Source organism: Ovis aries, chromosome 2, assembly GCF_016772045.2.
Source record: "Ovis aries strain OAR_USU_Benz2616 breed Rambouillet chromosome 2, ARS-UI_Ramb_v3.0, whole genome shotgun sequence".
Classification (NCBI taxonomy): domain Eukaryota; kingdom Metazoa; phylum Chordata; class Mammalia; order Artiodactyla; family Bovidae; genus Ovis; species Ovis aries.
In genome coordinates, this window is record NC_056055.1 from 215304397 (window position 1) to 215324102 (window position 19706).

The 19706-nt window shown below is 37.2% G+C and overlaps 1 protein-coding gene across 3 annotated transcripts in view; it reads left to right on the forward strand.

Annotated features, from left to right (window-relative positions):
• Positions 1–19706, forward strand: part of SPAG16 (sperm associated antigen 16) — an 815445-nt gene that overhangs the window by 33987 nt on the left and 761752 nt on the right. For all 3 annotated transcript variants that reach the window (XM_060410399.1, XM_042244199.2, XM_060410400.1), the window contains exons 4-5: positions 4287–4405; positions 14121–14258. In XM_060410399.1, the coding sequence (XP_060266382.1) occupies positions 4287–4405; positions 14121–14258 (257 nt within the window). The remainder of the gene's footprint in view (positions 1–4286; positions 4406–14120; positions 14259–19706) is intronic.

Below are 19706 nucleotides of genomic sequence, written 5' to 3' on the forward strand. Positions count from 1 at the left end.
TTCTGTGCTTTATCGAGCCCATCTTTGCATGAAATGTTCCCTTGGTATCTCTAATTTTCTTGAAGAGATCTCTAGTCTTTCCCATTCTGTTGTTTTCCTCTATTTCTTTGCATTGATTGCTCCAGAAGGCTTTCTAATCTCTTCTTGCTATTCTTTGGAACTCTGCATTCAGATGCTTATATCTTTCTTTTTCTCCTTTGCTTTTCACCTCTCTTCTTTTCACAGCTATTTGTAAGGCCTCCCCAGACAGCCGTTTTGCTTTTTTGCATTTCTTTTCCATGGGGATGGTCTTGATCCCTGTCTCCTGTACAATGTCATGAACCTCAGTCCATAGTTCATCAGGCACTCTATCTGTCAGATCTAGGCCCTTAAATCTATTTCTCACTTCCACTGTATAATCATAAGGGATTTGATTTTGGTCATACCTGAATGGTCTAGCGGTTTTCCCTATTTTCTTCAATTTGAGTCTGAATTTGGTAATAAGGAGTTCATGATCTGAGCCACAGTCAGCTCCTGGTCTTGTTTTTGCTGACTGTATAGAGCTTTTCCATCTTTGGCTGCACAGAATATAATCAATCTGATTTCGGTGTTAACCATCTGGTGATGTCCATGTGTAGAGTCTTCTCTTGTGTTGTTGGAAGAGGGTGTTTGTCTACTGGACATCTCTATGCAGTAATTTATAGGTAAATTTAAAAATTTTGAATGATGAGCAGTGGATAAACATATCAGTTGCATGATATGTATTGCTCATCATCTTCCTTCTTGCTTTTTACATCATTAAGTTAGTGAGTGAAAATCAGTCATGTCAGTCTCTTTGTGACCCCATGGACTATACAGTCCATGGAATTCTCTAGGTCAGAACACTGGAATGGGTAGCCTTTCCCTTCTCAAGGGGATCTTCCCTATCCAGGGATTGAACCCAGGTCTCCCACATTGCAAGCAGATTCTTTACCAGCTGAGCCACAGGGGAAGGCTGAGAATATTGGAGCTGGTAACCTATCCCTTCTCCAGCAGATCTTCCTGGCCTAGGAATTGAACAGGGGTTTCCTGCATTGCTGGCGGATTCTTAACCAACTGAGCTATCAGGGAAGCCTCATCATTAAGTTGAGGAGAATTAAAAAAATACTTTATGTACTACTCATTTATAGTGGTACTTGGTAGCATGCTGCTGCCTCTGCTGCTAAGTTGCCTCAGTTGTGTCCGACTCTGTGCAACCCCATAGACAGCAGCCCACCAGGCTCCCCTATCAGTGGGATTCTCCAGGCAAGAACACTGGAGTGAGTTGCCATTTCCCTCTCCAATGCGTGAAAGTGAAAAGTGAAAGTGAAGTCGCTCAGTGGAGTCCAACTTCGTGACACCAAGGACTGGAGCCTACCAGGCTCCTCCATCCATGGGATTTTCCAGGCAAGAGTGATGGAGTGGGTTGCCATTGCCTTCTCCACTTGGTAGCATAGATACATCTAACACAATGATCGACACATAGTAGGCACTCAATGTATAGCAGTTAAATAAATGAATGGATAAATGAGTCATTGAATGAAAAAATTGTGACCCAAAATATAATTGTATCTGTTATCATGCTAGAAGTTGTTTGTAAATCCAAAGATAAATCCAAGAAGGGCAATTGGGAAATAAATTCAATGTAGTAGCTCATATCTTCTGAACTAAATATCAGTAATTGTCTTATTAATTTCTCAAAAGCTAACTCAAACTCCTAACTTTGCAGGAGTTAACTTTCTAGATTTATGACATTTATAGCTGATTGACTGTCTTTTAAGTTTTTATATGTTGTTTTTGAGCTCTTTAGAGAAATATTACTATGTAGAAAATTCACAAAAGTTTCCTTTGGGCATTTAAAATTGATTATGGATTTATATTGTGATAAGTACTGAAGTTTTATATTTATAATTTGGTTTTTGTTTTTATAGTGTTTTGTCTTCAAAAACTAACTTTGAGTTGTGCCATGGGCTTTCTGTTTTAAGAATATTTATTGTTTATGAAACCAGCTTCCTTTTGTTATGATTTTATTACATCTGTTTATGATCAGCATATATTTTCTTCTATGTTAGAGGACAGTAGTAGTCCCAATTCAATGAGGACTTTTAGAATTTTTATTAAAGTTTGAAAACAAAACATTACTACTAGGGTATTGAATATATTTGAAATTATTAAAATTTTGAAATTTGGAAGTAATGTAAATAGCTTTATTTGTTAAAAATTAACAAGGATTATTTATTTATTGAAGAGTTGACATTTAAATCAATTGTAATTTTCTTTAAACCTTGGTAATATATATTATATATATATAAAATATATATATATTTGAGAATTGATACATGTTTTATTTCATAAACTTTGAACTTTCTGTTCTATACAGTATCAGTTTCCTTGATAGGTGCAATGATTCTAAACTCTGAAAATATCAGTTCAGTTCAGTTCAGTTGCTCAGTCGTGTCCGACTCTTTGCGATCCCATGAATTGCAGCACGCCGGGCTTCCCTGTCCATCACCAAATCCGGGAGTTCACTCAAACTCACGTCCATTAAGTCCGTGATGCCTTCCAGCCATCTCATCCTCTGTCATCCCCTTCTCCTCCTGCCCCCAATCCCTCCCAGCATCAGAGTCTTTTCCATTGAGTCAACTCTTCGCATGAGGTGGCCGAAGTACTGGAGTTTCAGCTTTAGCATCAGTCCTTCCAATGAACACCCAGGGCTGATCTCCTTGCAGTCCAAGGGACTCTCAAGAGTCTTCTACAAACAACACCACAGCTCAAAAGCATCAATTCTTTGGCGCTCAGCTTTCTTCACAGTCCAACTCTCACATCCATACATGACCACTGGAAAAACCATAGCCTTGACTAGACAGACCTTTGTTGGCAAAGTAACGTGTTTTATTATATTTAGAGTGATTAATGAAAAAAATTAAGATTGGAAATGTTATTAATCTATAATGAATATGTGGTTTGGTTATACTGTCAATTGTTTGTTGAAACTGAAGTCTTTTTTCTAAGTATATATGTAAGAAGAAATAAGAATAGACACACACATACACACGTATATTCTTTAAAAATATTTGTATGTAATTTTTTGAAAAAATGTCTACTTACATTCAAGCTGGGTTTTCCCCTCTATAGCATGAGCCTTCTTTTGAGCATATTATTGCCATTTGTGGGGGGTAGTTATTTAGCAGTTTTAGTTTTTGGTTTTTGGTTTTGCTAATATTGGAGGTGCAGTCTCAAAGCTCCTTTTTTCCCCATAATTCTATAATAACATAATTTTTATAAAATTATAATTTTGATCTTTAAAGATGACATTAGCAAGTTTCCTAAATCACGTAATTGTTAAATTTCCTGACATCTTCTCTCTACCTCCTCCTCTAAGAATATGAGACATTTCTTTGAAATAGTGTTTGTGGGAGGTTGATTAACTGAACAAAACTACTATACTGTTTAACATATTTATCGATAGTTCTCAAAGAATTTCATTCTAAGATAAGTTCCTGTGTATTTATTCAGAAACACTGTCAAATATCTAAACGTGGCCATGGTGGGGTTCTAGTAAACCTTATATATGAGAAAAGTTAACTCACCTCCGATCTAGTTGATAGACTTATTTATTTCCATTATGAAATAGGAGTACAAGGGTGCTCTATTGTGCATAATTTCTTCCATAGTGTTTCTAAAAATATAGGCACCAAAACCACATTTCTTTTTATAATGATAATAAGTAAAAGAATTAAACAATCCATACTATTTTTTATTTTTTTTTGAGTGTGTTATATACTATTGTTAGGGCAAGCTGACACCTTTATTGTTTTTTGGACAGTCCAATCACAGTCTTGTCTGCGTTTGTACTTGCTGATGCTATATCTGGAACGTGACTCCACCTCTTCTCTAGATATATGTTCACCTGTCACTTTCTCAATGTAATGGTTCTTCATCATGCTACATACATAGCAGACCAGCTCCACACACATATCTGCTCCATACATGGCTTTCCCTCACTTCATCCCTCTGCTTTTACCCCCAGGCACTTAGTATCATCGGCGATACTGTATATTTTTAATTTAGTTACTCATTTTTCTGTCCACATTCACTTGATTATTAGTTATAAGGACTGAGTCTTGTCTGTTTTCATCACCGCTTTGTCCCTAGTGATTAAAATAGTTCCTGGACATAATATTCAACAAAATTGTTTAAAAAGTGAATGAATGAATGAATGTAAGGCCTAGCTGTACAATTAAAGCTTTGATAGTTTTTAAATAAATAATTTCACTTTTAAATTTTAGGAGCAGAAAACAGTCTTTTCTCCAAAGCATACAGTACCTGAAGCAATAGAAGACTTTCTTTGCAATTTCCTGATCAAAATGGGAATGACCAGAACTCTTGATTGCTTTCAGTCTGAATGGTAAATAACTAAGTAGATAAATAGTTTTCTGGAAATACTAACATTATTTACTGTATACTTTAAATAATGTAACAGTATTTAAAGTATACATGTATACTTTTAATCATCTCAAAAGACTTTGAGTGACACAGCTTATGTAAAATGAAAGAGCTGGATAGAAACTTTTTCCAATACTGCCACTGAAACCACAGCACAAACACATACACAATCAGGATATCAATTTCAAAAAAGTTTTAAATTAAATATCTTTTCTAAATACTCAAATTTAAGTGATTCTCAAGAATCGAGAAAATGGAACATCTCTTGGAGTTATGTAATCCAGGGCTACTTAATGAAATATCTAAAAATATCTTTTACATAATTATGAGTATTATCTCCTACATAAGACACATCCTGTTAACAGTACTACTTTGCTTGTTTTTCTTAGAATATAATGCCCTGCTCTTCTCTACTCACACAACTGATTCTTTTTCTATAAATGTCCCTTCATTTATAAGGAAGTGAAATTGCATTGTCAGATGATACCTACACAAGTCTTTCTTGTTATAGCTGAAAATTTTAATATCATTGTTATGAAAATCAGCAGGCATACTGTCTTTATTCCTTTGCTATAGCGATAATGTCATCAGGCATATTTTTGGGCTCCTTAGCATTCTTTAAAAAATATTATGAAATAATTGGATAATAAATGTTTTGGTTTTTTGAAAGTCATTGCATATTATAGAAAGAAGGAATAATATGATATATAAAGTTGTTTATGGTGTTTTGGAGTTCAATGCTATAATAATTTCAAATATAGGCACAATTTGTTAATTTCTACTAATTCAACTTTGTTTTAATTTTTATATTTTGCTGTTTTTGTTCAAATCTACAGAGACCATTCATATAAAAGTAATCAGTTTCATTATTTTAAATTGCATGTTTAGTGTTAATGAATTTAATGAGGAGAGCCATTTTTTACTAATACAGTTTAAAAAAAGAGCAGGTTTGATGGTAGAAAAATAATACTCTTCTTATTAAATCTAGAAATTGTGTGAATGATTTTTATAATAATGTCCCTATGAAATAATTACAAATGTATTAGAGAATATATTTTTGTAAGAATAGATAGATTAATTTGCATTACTAATGAAATGATGATTAATGTAGTTCAGTTTCCTATTTTTCTTCTAAAGTTATGGGTTAGGATATGTAGTGCTTACATGTTGCGCCAAAGTGTGAAATGATTCCCTTGGAGAAATCTGGAACCAAGTATATTCTTAATTAGGTGTTTGCTGAAATATTATCCTTTTAGATTTAGCAATTTGAAATTGCTAGATGAAATTTCAGAAAAGTGTAATAATATTAAGGTTTATAGAAACCCTAAGTAAGCATATCATATATTGTAATATTATGATTTTAAAGTAAAATTTGTATAAATATCTCATTATTTGGATTTAATAATACTGTGGTTCAAATAATTTTATTCTGATCCCTAGCTGCTAGTTTGTAATGAGATTACAAATGATTTGTAATGAGATTATACTGTATTGGATAGTTTTATTTCAAATGAAACATGTTTTACTTTGATCAGAAACCTTTGTTTATAATGCATTGTAAGTGTATAGGAATGTGTGCTTAGTCGCTCAGTCATGTCTGACTCTTTGTGACCCCATGGACTGTAGCCTGCCAGGCTTTTCTGTCCATGGGGATTCTCCAGGCAAGAATACTGGAGTGGATTGCCATGTATTTTTATAATTTCTTATTATGGGGAAGAACACTTGTAATTTATCTTTTCTATACATTCATTTAATCTTACAAAAGGTGATGAAACAAGGTTTCCCTCTTGTTGATTTGTAAAACAAACCCACAAAAGCAAGCAAACAAAACTCCCCAAACCAAAGCACCTGGGCAGTAGAATTTGACTTATGTTTTTTCATTCTTCAAACAGTAATTACATTAAGTCCATTAAATCTGGGGCCAGCAAACTAAGACCCTGGGGCCAAATCTAACCTGCCTCCTATTTTGATAAATAAAATTTTACTGAAACACAGCCATGACCTATCTTTTAGGTATTATCTGTTTGTCTGTGGTTACTTTCACACTACTACATAAAACAGCAAAGTTAGTCACAACAGACCATCTGACCTTGAAAGCGTTTCTTTTCCCCCAAAATTATAAGTGTTTATTTTCCCCCCAAATTATAAATGTTTATTTTATGGCCCTTTACACACACAAAGTTATTATACATATATCTATATAGATATATGTATATATGCATGTGTGTGTATGTGTGTGTGTGTATACATATATATATATATATATATATAATGTTCTATGAACCATGAAAAGTCTATACTGTGGGTTTAGTCAGTAATATTTTTATGGCCATTTAGAAGGGCTCTGTGAACAATGATTATTTCCCTGGGGGCAAAATTAAAGTATTATGCCGGGAGCCAGCGTGAGGAATTCCACCCATGACATGGTCATGCGGCAAGAGCTCTGATGGCAAGGCTAATCAGACCTCAAGTTTTCCCCCTGGAATTTCCTGAGCCTCCACTCCCCCCCCCCAAAAAAAAAAGAATCTGCCTGCTTTTCCTCTCTTCTGATATTCTCTGGAAAAAGTCAAATCAGGGCTTTAGTCTTCTGCATTTGAAAGGGGTGTTTCAGTTAAAACCCCTCTGATAGCTCTCTAGCTTGCCTAACAGGTTCCCCAGACCTCTTACAGCTTATGAATTTGCTTACAACCCCCCAACCATGAGAGGCACAAAGCTTAAAAGCATCTTAAAGATACAGAGCCTTTTCTTTTTTTAAAAAAAATTTAAATTTTTACTTTATTTTACTTTACAATACTGTATTGGTTTTGCCATACACTGACATGAATCCACCATGGGTGTACATGCGTTCCCAAACATGAACCCCCCCTCCCACCTCCCTCCCCATAACATCTCTCTGGGTCATCCCCATGCACCAACCCCAAGCATGCTGTATCCTGCATTGGACATAGACTGGCGATTCGATTCTTACATGATAGTATACATGTTTCAATGCCATTCTCCCAAATCATCCCATCCTCTCCCTCTCCCTCTGAGTCCAAAAGTCCGCTATACACATCTGTGTCTTTTTTGCTGTCTTGCATACAGGGTCATCATTGCCATCTTTCTAAATTCCATATATATGTGTCAGTATACTGTATTGGTGTTTTTCTTTCTGGCTTACTTCACTCTGTATAATCGGCTCCAGTTTCATCCATCTCATCAGAACTGATTCAAATGAATTCTTTTTAATGGCTGAGTAATACTCTATTGTGTATATGTACGACAGCTTTCTTATCCGTTCATCTGCTGATGGACATCTAGGTTGTTTCCATGTCCTGGCTATTATAAACAGTGCTGCGATGAACATTAGGGTACATGTGTCTCTTTCAGTTCTGGTTTCCTCGGTGTGTATGCCCAGCAGTGGGATTGCTGGGTCATAAGGCAGATCTATCTGCAATTTTTTAGGAAATTAAAAAACAGCCACACTGTTCTCCATAGTGGCTGTACTAGTTTGCATTCCCACCAACAGTGTAAGAGGGTTCCCTTTTCTCCACACCCTCTCCAGCATTTATTGCTTGCAGATTTTTGGATCACAGACATTCTGACTGGTGTGAAATGGTACCTCATTGTGGTTTTGATTTGCATTTCTCTAATAATGAGTGATGTTGAGCATCTTTTCATGTGTTTGTTAGCCATCCAAATGTCTTCTTTGGAGAAATGTCTATTTAGTTCTTTGGCCCATTTTTTGATTGGGTCGTTTATTTTTCTGGAATTGAGCTGCACAAGTTGCTTGTATATTTTTGAGATTAGTTGTTTGTCAGTTGCTTCATTTGCTATTATTTTCTCCCATTCAGAAGGCTGTCTTTTCACCTTGTGTTTATTTTCCCTTGTTGTGCAGAAGCTTTTAATTTTAATTAGATCCCATTTGTTTATTTTTGCTTTTATTTCCAGAATTCTGGGAGGTGGATCATAGAGGATCCTGCTGTGATTTATGTCGGAGAATGTTTTGCCTATGTTCTCCTCTAGGAGTTTTATAGTTTCTGGTCTTACACTTAGATCTTTAATCCATTTTGAGTTTATTTTTGTGTGCGGTGTTAGAAAGTGATCTAGTTTCATTCTTTTACAAGTGGTTGACCAGTTTTCCCAGCACCACTTGTTAAAGAGATAGTCTTTACTCCATTGTGTATTCTTGCCTCCTTTGTCAAAGATAAGGTGTCCATAGGTGTGTGGATTTATCTCTGGGCTTTCTGTTTTGTTCCATTGATCTATATTTCTGTCTTGATGACTGTGGCTTTGTAGTAGAGCCTGAAGTCAGGCAAGTTGATTCCTCCAGTTCCATTTTTCTTTCTCAAGATTGCGTTGGCTATTCGAGGTTTTTTGTATTTCCATACAAATCTTGAAATTATTTGTTCTAGTTCTGTGAAAAATATCGCTGGTAGCTTGATAGGGATTGCATTAAATTTGTAAATTGCTTTGGGTGGTATACTAATTTTCACTATATTGATTCTTTGATCCATCAACATGGTATATTTCTCCATCTATTCGTGTCCTCTTTGATTTCTTTCATCAGTGTTTTATAGTTTTCTATATATAGGTCTTTAGTTTCTTCAGGTAGATATATTCCCGAGTATTTTATTATTTTCGTTGCGATGGTGAATGGAATTGTTTCCTTAATTTCTTTTTCTACAGAGCCTTTCTAAAGAGTTAAAAATTATATTGGTAGAGTGTTTTCACTGTTGACTCAATGACTGCTGCCAGGCCTCCATATTCTTTATCTTTTAGGCACCTGGGAGGATGTTAATCAATGTAAACGGGATATGGAAAAGGATATATAGTAGTTTTGATGTTCGCAACACTAGACTTTTGAGTTAATTACTTTTCTCTTTGTTATATATCACTGCACTCCTCTTGTATCCTTCCTATGTAAGAATGTAACTTTATTTAGTGCTTTCTGAGAGTGGCTCCAGACTTTGGGAAGATCAAATAAGTCTTCTAGGTAACAAACCCTTATCAGAAAAAAGGTTGTAAAATGCTAATTGGCCCTTCTTAGCCAGAAGATGATGTAAATCACCTAAGACTTGTGTATACAATTAGGTATGCAGAGAGAGAAGCCTGGTTTTGATAAGAGTCTGGACTGCTAACGCTGCACAACTTTGTGTTACCCATTGATCCTCATGTTTTATCAAAAATATAAAAGGCCTTCTGAACAATAGTGGCCGGAGCCAGTCGCTGGACTGGTTTCCCCCGTGTCTCTCTCTCTCCTTTTCTCCCTTTCCCTCCCTCTGCTCTTTACTCTAATTTCAGGCTGAATTTCCACCTGGGGCGCGGAGGCTCACCAAGTGTACTTACTTGCCCTGGCTGTTAAGACTCACGTGTAAGGGAGCCTGAGGCGAGGCACCCTTAGATATTCAAGCGAGCGCCGGTGGCCCAATGTAGATGTTGCAAATTCCTTGTCTGGAATTTTATTGGTCTTCCATGTAATCCAAGCTATTCAGCCCTCTTCCTCCACTTAATTTTCCTACTACACTATTGTTTCTTAATCTAATCTTATATCAATCAATAAATAAGTTTTTCTCACGCCAACGCCATCCACCCTTCGAATTCCCTGGATCCACTGGGGCTGGACCCTGGCAGTATTATGATGGAGAAAATATGGTAGTGCATTTTATTTACCCTGACTGAGCATATGTCAACCATCTCCTTTCCTCCTCTGGATTGTTCTGCTGGCTGTTAACAAGGTCAGGGCTAACTCACCCAAAATGTACATTCTTGCCTCTGCCTTCTCCTCTATTACCTCCAACTCACTCCAACTGTTTTTCCCTTTACAGCCAAATGTTTTTTTGTAAAACAGGGACTTTATTTTCTTTCTTTACTCTTTTACATCCTTGTTTCTCTCCAGTTTAGCTTCTGTGTCTACCATTGCACTGAAGTTTGGCTGATAATAAAAATGCCATCAAAGGTAATAGTGCAATCATTAATAATATTTAAACTCCAATACTTTGGCTACCTGATGCAAAGAGCTGACTCATTGGGCCAGACCCTGATGGTAGGAAAGATTGAAGGCAGGCGGAGAAGTGGACGACAGAGGATGAAATGATTGGATGGGTATCACCAACTCAATGGACATGAGTTTGAGCAAGCTCAGGGAGTTGGTTTTGGACAGGAAATCCTGGTGTGCTGCAGTCCATGGGGTCGCAAAGAGTCAGACATGATTGAGCCACTGAACTGAACTGATTTTAAATTTCTCTTAAATTGTAAAAGAAATGATAAGTTAGTAGTCTGTTTCTTTAATTTTCACAAGGTAAATATTGCTGCTTTTAGTCAATAAAATTTGGTGTAATATGTAATCACTCAAATGTGGTTAGTGCAGTTATAACTTTTACCACATATTAATTTATTTACATAATATTTAATTTAAAGGACTTGTAAACTGTCACTTTTTTTCTTATTGAAATAATTTCTTTAGAGTTTTTTTTCTGCATTAAATAAAGCCAATGGCTGAAAGCCAAGTTAAAAAATTATTTATTTATTTTCATTGGAGGCTAATTACTTTACAATATTGTAGTAGTTTTTGCCATGCATTGACGTGAATCAGCCATGGGTGTACATACGTCCCCCATCCTGAACCTCCTTCCCACCTCCCTCCCCATCCCATCCCTCAGCCAATTTTATGGTCAGAAAATCTTTATGGTTCAACACTTTAGTCAGTCCTTATGTCTTCTCTTCTGAGATAAGTATAAACCACAGTCCAAATATGGATAGAAAAGTGATTTTATGATTAAATGATATGTGTTTTTTTGTAAGTTTTGGCAAATAGTGAACTATAGTCCACCAGGCTTCTCTGTCCATGGAGTTCTCCTGGCAAGAATACTGGAGTGGGTAGCCATTCCCTTCTCCAGGGGATCTCCCAGACCCGGCGATTAAATCCAGGTCTCCTTTGTTGAAGGCAGATTCTTTACCATTTGAGCCACCAAGGAAGCCCAAATATCGCTTGATCTTGATTCAGTTGTCTTGAACTTTTGTATATTCAGCAGGATTCTCTTGCTCTTGTTTGGTATCAGATAAGATATATAACACATAACACAAAACATATGACTACTAATGTGTAATATATTAATAAAGCTAAGATGTATAATATGAAAATGCTGAAAATTTAATATTTTAAACTTATATTTAGCTCATCTATAGCAAGGTTGACTTCCCTGGTGGCTCAGATGGGAAAGCATCTGTCCACAATGCAGGAAACTGGGGTTCGATCCCTGGGTCAGGAAGATCCCCTGGAGAAGGAAATGGCAATCCACTCCAGTATTCTTGCCTGGAAAATCCCATGGACAGAGGAGCCTGGTTGGCTACAGTCCATGGGGATGCAACGAATCGGACACGACTGAGAGACTTCACTTCATAGCAAGGTTTGTAGGGATTTTGGTTAATAACTGTATTACTTGAAATGTTTTTCTATGCTCTGTTTTTTTCTTTAACTATTAATTGCTACATATAACGATTAAAACAAATTATTAACTGATTTATAAATAATTTTCTGATGCATCTTTATATTTCACTGAGAAAACAGAAGTTCCACAGGTCTTGTTTCCTTTCTACCAACCCGCTGCCTCTGATCTCAGCATTCTCCATCTCTTGTTGCATGGCTGAGCCATAGACATTGTCATCTGAGGCCAGCTCTCCTCTACTAGATGCTCTCACCTACTCACTACATAACTCCTGCAGTTGTCCCCTCTCTCCCCTGCACTGTGAAAGATTTCCCTCTCTGCTGAATCACTGCCATGAGCATAAGATGTACAATAATGTGTCATGTATTAAAAACATAGGAGAAGACAGAACACCCTGGACTCCACTTTCTCTTCAGGGTCATCCTGATTTCCTAGGTTCTGCTTTTATGGTCTATCTTCTTGAAAGAGTTTGTTGCCACTTCTTCATTTCCTGCTTTCTCATTCCTACTCTAGTTCCACTCTCATCTTCATGACTCTGCATATTTGTGTGTGTGTGTGTGTGTGTGTGTGTGTGTCTTAGTCACTCAGTTGTGTCCAACTCTTTGCGACTCCATGGACTGTAGGTTGCCTGACTCCTCTGTCCATAAAATTCTTCAGGAAAGAATACTGGAGTGGGTTGCTAGTCCCTTTTCCAGGGGATCTTCCCAAAGGTTTCCCCCATTGCAGGCAGATTCTTTATCATCTGAACCACTAGGAAAGCCCCTCCATGAGTCTACTGAAACTTTTTTCGGTGACTTTACATTGGCAAATTCAGCGGTTGATCCTTAGTATTCTTCCTGTCCTTTCTCCTTATATCATTTGTCACTGTTGTGCATTACTTACTTCTTCCAGCACTTTCTTCATTTGGTCCCTTAGCCACAGTACTCTCCTGTTCTTTCACTGCTTCACTGACCCCTCTCTTTCTTAGTCTCTGTTTGGTAGTATTTCCTCTCTTCCCAATCTCAAAACAGTCCTAGAACTTTCTTACTTTTCACTTTATGTTTGCTTCCTGACTGGCCTTTATCCAATCTTGTGACTTTAAACTGTATCTATTTACTGATCTATCCCAGATTTAAGTTTCTTGTCCTGACTTTTCCCTTAACTTTTGATGTGCACTTACAATGTTTATTTTCACTTAATTGCCTCGCAGACATAGTGCATTTAACATGGATAGAAACGGTTCCTTGATTTCTCTAAACACCAAATTCCTACTTCATTTGTTCCCATCTGACTAAATGTCTGTCCGTGGCTCAGCCAAAAACCTTGGAGTCATCCTCAATTTTCTTTTTTAACTAAAACATGATATCTGATCTGTAAGTGAATTCTGTTCACTTCATCTTCACAGCATGTCCAGAGGGACCCATTTCTCACAGTCTACTGCTACCAAATTTTGTCTAATCTACCAGTCTCTCTCCTGAACTCTTACAGCAGGCTCTCTGCTTCTACTTTTTATTCTCTAGAGCCAGTTTATTCAAAGACATGGTAGATTAATCCTTATCAAACATAAATCTGTTCAGCGTCTCTTATCTCTCAAAGCCTCCCAGTGACTTTGGTCTAATTCAGAGTAAAATCACATTCCTGTTTCTGGCTCCGTGCTGTCTTTCCTGACTTATTTCTCACTACTCTCTTTCCTGCTCACTTAGTTGGCTCCATTTCCAGATACTCCAGATGTACTGACTTTTTGCTTTACATTGTACGTGTCAAACACCTCCTTATCTCGGGGCCTTTACACATATTTTTCTGTCAGCCAAGATTGCTTCTCTCCCACATATCCACATGGCTTAGTCTCTCTTTTCCTTCAAGTCCCTGATCAAATAGTCCATTATACTTTCTCTGGCCACTTTAGATAAAATAACACATCACTCTCTACTTTAGTGTCTGTTTTTCTTATCTCGCTTTAATTCATAGAATGTGTCACCATCCATACTAGAATGGAAACTCCATTAGATAGGTAGAGACTTAGACATTTTTGTTAATTTCACCAGTGTCTGGACTAGTGCCTGGAGCATAGAAGCTATATTTTATGCACCATGATGATACTTAACATTTCATTTTAAAAATATATTATGAATATTGACATTTTAGTTTAAAAAGTAATATTGGAACTTATTACTAAACATTCCCTTATACTTAACTTTTTGAAATGTACATAAGTAAAACCAATTTAGTAGAAAGAAACAATATGAAGTCTTTTGTTTGATTTTATTCTAGGTATGAGTTAATACAGAAGGGAATAACTGAACTTAGAGATGGTGGGATTGTTCCAGATGTCTACACTCAGAACATGCTTTTAGAAAATGAGAACAAAATTTTGAAGAAAGATTTGAAGCACTATAAACAAGCAGCTGAGTACGTTATTTTTTTTTTTTTTCTATTTTGGACTAAATGAAAATAAGGCTTGAGTTTGCTACTATATGGATGGTGGTTTATGCACCAGAGCTTTAGATCTGGAGAACTGAATTATATGTCAGTGCAAGTTGGAAAGAATGTGAAAGGCTTCACCAGCAACTTAATTGAACAGATGAGCAGAACTCTCACAACTGTAATTCACCATCAAGAGTGGGATGAGAGGGGGGTTGTGCAGGAGGTTGTTAATGTGCTACGTAACATTTGCTACCTGTGGGAACCCAGGTCTCCTGCATTTCAGGGGGATTCTTTACCAGCTGAGCCACAAGGGAAGCCCAAGAATACTGGAGTGGGAAGCCTATCCCTTCTCCAGTGGATCTTCCCAACCCAGGAATTGAACTGGGGTCTTCTGGATTGCAGGTGGATTCTTTACCAACTGAACTATCAGGGAAGCCCAGTTCTTTACACTTTGACTTTCATTTGCTTCCTTATGTATTTTGAAAGTGATATGGTTTGTGGAAATCTTTTCCCATGAGAGTAAGCTGATTTCTGAAATAATAATATTATAGAAAAATTAGAGGAAGAAAGAACCCCATGGACTGTAGTCTGCCAGGCTCCTCTGTCCATGGAATTTTCCAGGCAGGAATACTGGAGCAGGTTACCATTTCCTTCTCCAGGGGATCCTCCCAACCCAGGGACTGAACTCGCGTCTCTTATGTCTCCTGCATAGGTATGTCTCCTTCTTACCACTAGTTCCACCTGGAAGCCCCAGTGTACTCTTAGTAGAGGAATTTCAGTATTTGAAAATTCCCCAAAGAAAACTGTTATTTTGTAATTTTGTAGCATGAATTTATGCCCAGTGGAGAAACTTAACAGAAAGCAAATCTCTCTGCAGGTTTCTCTCATTCTAAAATTAATGAAAGACAAGCAATTTTTTGGCAAACAGATTTAGATAAATGGGCAGTGTTCTTCTGGCAAAGACAAATATGTGAATGTGTTGACTTGAGGTGAATCTACTCATCTAAGACAATGTTAGATGAAAAATCAATACTTAGATATGGAGTAGAGTCAGTTTATGCTTTGTTCATTAATTTTTATTAAACATTTAAAGAGAGGCTTTTCTGTTAAAAGAATAATATTAAAACAAAAAATCAGATAAACAGAACTATCATATAGGAACGTAGTTTTTCTAAGAACTTCGTAAAAAAGCTTAAAGAAACAAGACTGTATTGCAAATGGAAGGAAACATTTAAAATAAGCTTTTATTTTTGGAAAGTGGCAGTAAATAAAAATAATGTATATGATTGTTTATTCAGTCATTATATGAACTTGTAAAATTATATTTTGCAAGTTATACAAACTTCATATTATCTGTGTGTGTGTGTTAGACACTCAGTCATGTCTGACTCTTGTGGATCCCATGGACGGTAGCCTGCTAGGCTCCTCTGTCCATGGAATTCTCCAGGCAGGGGTACAGGAGTGGGTTGCCATTTCCTCCTCCATCATATTATCTATGCATAGACTACTTGGGGTTTTGGATAGAAGTGTACGATAATCCACAGAATGATGCTACTAGAACCATCCTCTCTATTCTCAGTTCCATTTCTCAGAAGTGGTTTGCACTCTTGCCTCTGACACTCACTATGATTCTGTATAGATGCATAATGGATGCAATGGGAATGTGACCCAGCAGATTTTTCAGAGTGCATATTGTTTCAGATCTTGATCTCCTTTGAATTATTGCTTGAGTTTGCTAATTTCTTTTGAATATATAGAGCCTTTTTTCTGCAGTGAGATTTGTCCCAGTAATATGAAATAATCATTTTTATTACTGGTTGTTTATTGACTATTATATTTAATAACTATAATCAAAATGATACAAACTATTATCTGTGTAAATTATTAACTTAATGTTAAAAAGCATGATTCATATAGATACCACTCAAATGAAATCTCTTATTCATGTTTACTAAAATATCAGGTTCATTTCAGTTCAGTTGCTCAGTCGTGTCTGACTCTTTGTGACCCCATGAACTGCAGCATGCCAGGCCTCCATGTCCATCACCAACCCCCAGTCCACCCAAATTCATATACATTGAGTCAGTGATGCTATCCAACCATCTGATCCTCTGTCATCCCTTTCTCCTCCTGCCCTCAATCTTTCTCAGCATCAGGATCTTTTCAAATGAGTCAGCTGTTTGCATCAGGTGGCCAAAGTATTGGAGTTTCAGCTTCAACATCATTCTTTCCAATGAATACCAAGGACTGATCTCCTTTAGGAAGGACTGGTTGGATCTTCTTGCAGTCCAAGGGACTCTCAAGAGTCTTCTCCAAGACTATAGCTCAAAAGCATCAATTCTGCACTCAGCTTTCTTTATAGTCCAACTCTCACACCCGTACATGACTACTGGAAAAACCATAGCCTTGACTAGATGGACCTTTGTTGGCAAAGTAATGTCTCTGCTTTTTAATATGCTGTCTAGGTTAGTATCAGATTAGTAACTGTTTTTAAGATTTACATGTATTTACTAAAATATAATTTTAGTTTCAGTGGTCTTATGGTATCTCTCAAATCTATCTTACTCAGTAGAATTAACCTTACACAAACTAGAAAAGGAAAATATTTATTTAGTTTAATCTACCTGACATGGAAAGTCTGAAGGAAAGCTGCTTGACCCGTTATAAATGCTTAACATTTATATCATTGAATGAATATTAAGCACATTGTGCTTCACAGCCCTTTTTGATGACATGTATTGCCTGTTTTGTTGGATGCTTTCTCAGAAAACGGAGACTGACATTTTGTACAAAATTCCCAAAACTACCTCTGCCATGCTACAAGTTTGCTCTAAATTGTAAGTCTCATCACACAGTTTTTTTTTTTTTTTTTCCTCTCTCTTTTAAGGGATAGAGGGCATTTACTGGAAAGCACTGGAGTAGCCACAGATTTGAGGAAAGTTTCTCCCCATACCTCTTTCTTCCCATAGATATATTTGTATAGGAAGGCCCCAAGAGGGAGGCTTCCTTACATTTCACACAAGGGCCCACACTTTTTCCTCTGGTCCTGGCCTTGGCCGGGCGTTCATCTTCACAGTCTTCTCCTCTGGCTCCAACTTCAGTAGTCTCAGCCTGAGACCTTACTGGCTTGGATCACACAGACATCTCGGATCAGACCCTCATCCTTGGGTCTCAGTTTTCTCATATCTTAAATGGATAGGTAGGACTAAATGTCTGGAGATTCATGAGGTCTTTGTGTTCTATGGGAGACATGTCTTTGCACTCTGTATCCCTTAATGGTCTGTTGGAGATGGACCTCCATGTCATGTAGCACATGACATACACCATAAGCAGGTCTCCTTACATATGTGAGAACGTGTCTGTCTCTTCCCCAACATCCATTACAGCCCTAATCCACTGAGAACTGAATTCCATGGCATTTCTCAGGATCCTGAGTCCTGGGCCATGCCCTGGATTGGGAAAGACTTTTTTATGATGCAGAAGAGGTTGGGGAGATTTTTCTCCAAAGGCGCATCACACAGGTTTTTCAGTTTGACTTGTGAAGATATTTTCCCAGTAACAATTAAGTGCTAAACATAGGATTCTCTTTAAAGAGTTTACATTAAAGTCTACTTTTTTAAGATTAAGCCTTTTTCTTAAAGCAAGATGAATATAGTGTCAAATGCTAATAATAATAATAACATTTAATATGTAAAAAGAATCGGGTTACAGATGTATTTTATATTATCTTGATTAAACTGGTAGCATTTAGTGATGTATCTGGAAAAATCAGCAAAATCATATAAGTATAAGCTTAATATTTGTCTAGAGGAAATTTGCCATGGAAAGAGTACTGTATTAAAAGTTCAAATACCTGGCTTCCAATATTCTGCTACTTATTAACTCAGTTTCCTTATTGTTATACTGGGAATAATTATGCATAATATTATTAACTCCTAGGGAGTAATGTGATAATTAAACAAGACAGTCTACATTAAAGAGCTGTGTAAATCACAAAGTGCTTTGAAAATGTCAGCTATTATTATCAATATCTCTAAAGGCTGTCATCCCTAGATTTTAAAAAATTATCACATCATTATTATTTTTGAAATTGGCAGTGATGAAGCCTGAGGAAGAAATGAAAAGGGAAAATATTTCACTGTAAAATAATTGAGTTGCTATAATTAAAAAAAGAAATTGTCTTTTTTTCTGTTCTAAGCAATGGCAGTTTTAGAACAGAGGCTTTCCCTTATTTGCTGCAAATGTAGATTATCTTTTAAGATGTAAAATTTGGTGTATGGTATATCTGTGTGTATAGTAGTGCATGTTAACCAGACTTATCATGATTATTTTGCAATTTATGTAAACATCCAGTCAGTACAGCTAAACTGATGCTTTTGAAGTGTGGTGTTGGAGAAGACTCTTGAGAGTCCCTTCGACTGCAAGGAGATCCAACCAGTCCATTCTGAAGGAGATCAGCCCTGGGATTTCTTTGGAAGGAATGATGCTAAAGCTGAAACTCCAGTACTTTGGCCACCTCATGCGAAGAGTTGACTCATTGGAAAAGACTCTGATGCTAGGGGGGATTGGGGGCAGGAGAAGGGGACGACAGAGGATGAGATGGCTGGATGGCATCACTGACTCGATGGACGTGAGTCTGAGTGAACTCTGGGAGGGAGTTGGGAGGCTTGGCGTGCTGCGATTCATGGGGTCACAAAAAGTAGGACACGACTGAGTGACTGAACTGAACTGAACTGAAACTGATTTAATGTTATGTGTCAATTATATATTGATATGAAAAAGTTTGGGACAAAACTGCTTGGAAAGTTACTTTATAGATGTTTTGAAGGGAAAGGAGTGTGGGCTTCTCATTGTAGCGGCTTCTCTTCTTGTGGTGCAGGGTCTCTAGGGCATGTGGGCTTCAGTAGTTGCAGTACATGGGCTCAGTAGCTGCAGCTCCCAGGCTCTAGAGCACAGGCTCAGTACTTGTGGCACATGGGCTTAGTTGCTCTGTGCCATGTGGGATCTTCCTGGATCAGAGATCAAATCCATGTGTGTCCCACATTGGCAGGCGGATTCTGCGCCACTGAGCCACCAGGGCAGCCTCAGCAAATTATTTTAAGTTCAGAGGTCTAGAATTGAAGTGACCTCTCTCATATTTGCAGAAAAATGTTAGTTGCATGAACACTAAAAATATCACTTAGAGATATCTTTCACAGTGAAGACGTTATTTCATAAACCTTGAGGAGAAGGCAATGCCACCCCACTCCAGTACTCTTGCCTGGAAAATCCCGTGGATGGAGGAGCCTGGTACACTGCAGCCCATGGGGTTGCTAAGAGTTGGGCATGACTGAGCGAATTCACTTTCACTTTTCACTTTCACTTTTCACTTTCATGCATTGGAGAAGGAAATGGCAACCCACTCCAGTATTCTTGCCTGGGGAATCCCAGGGA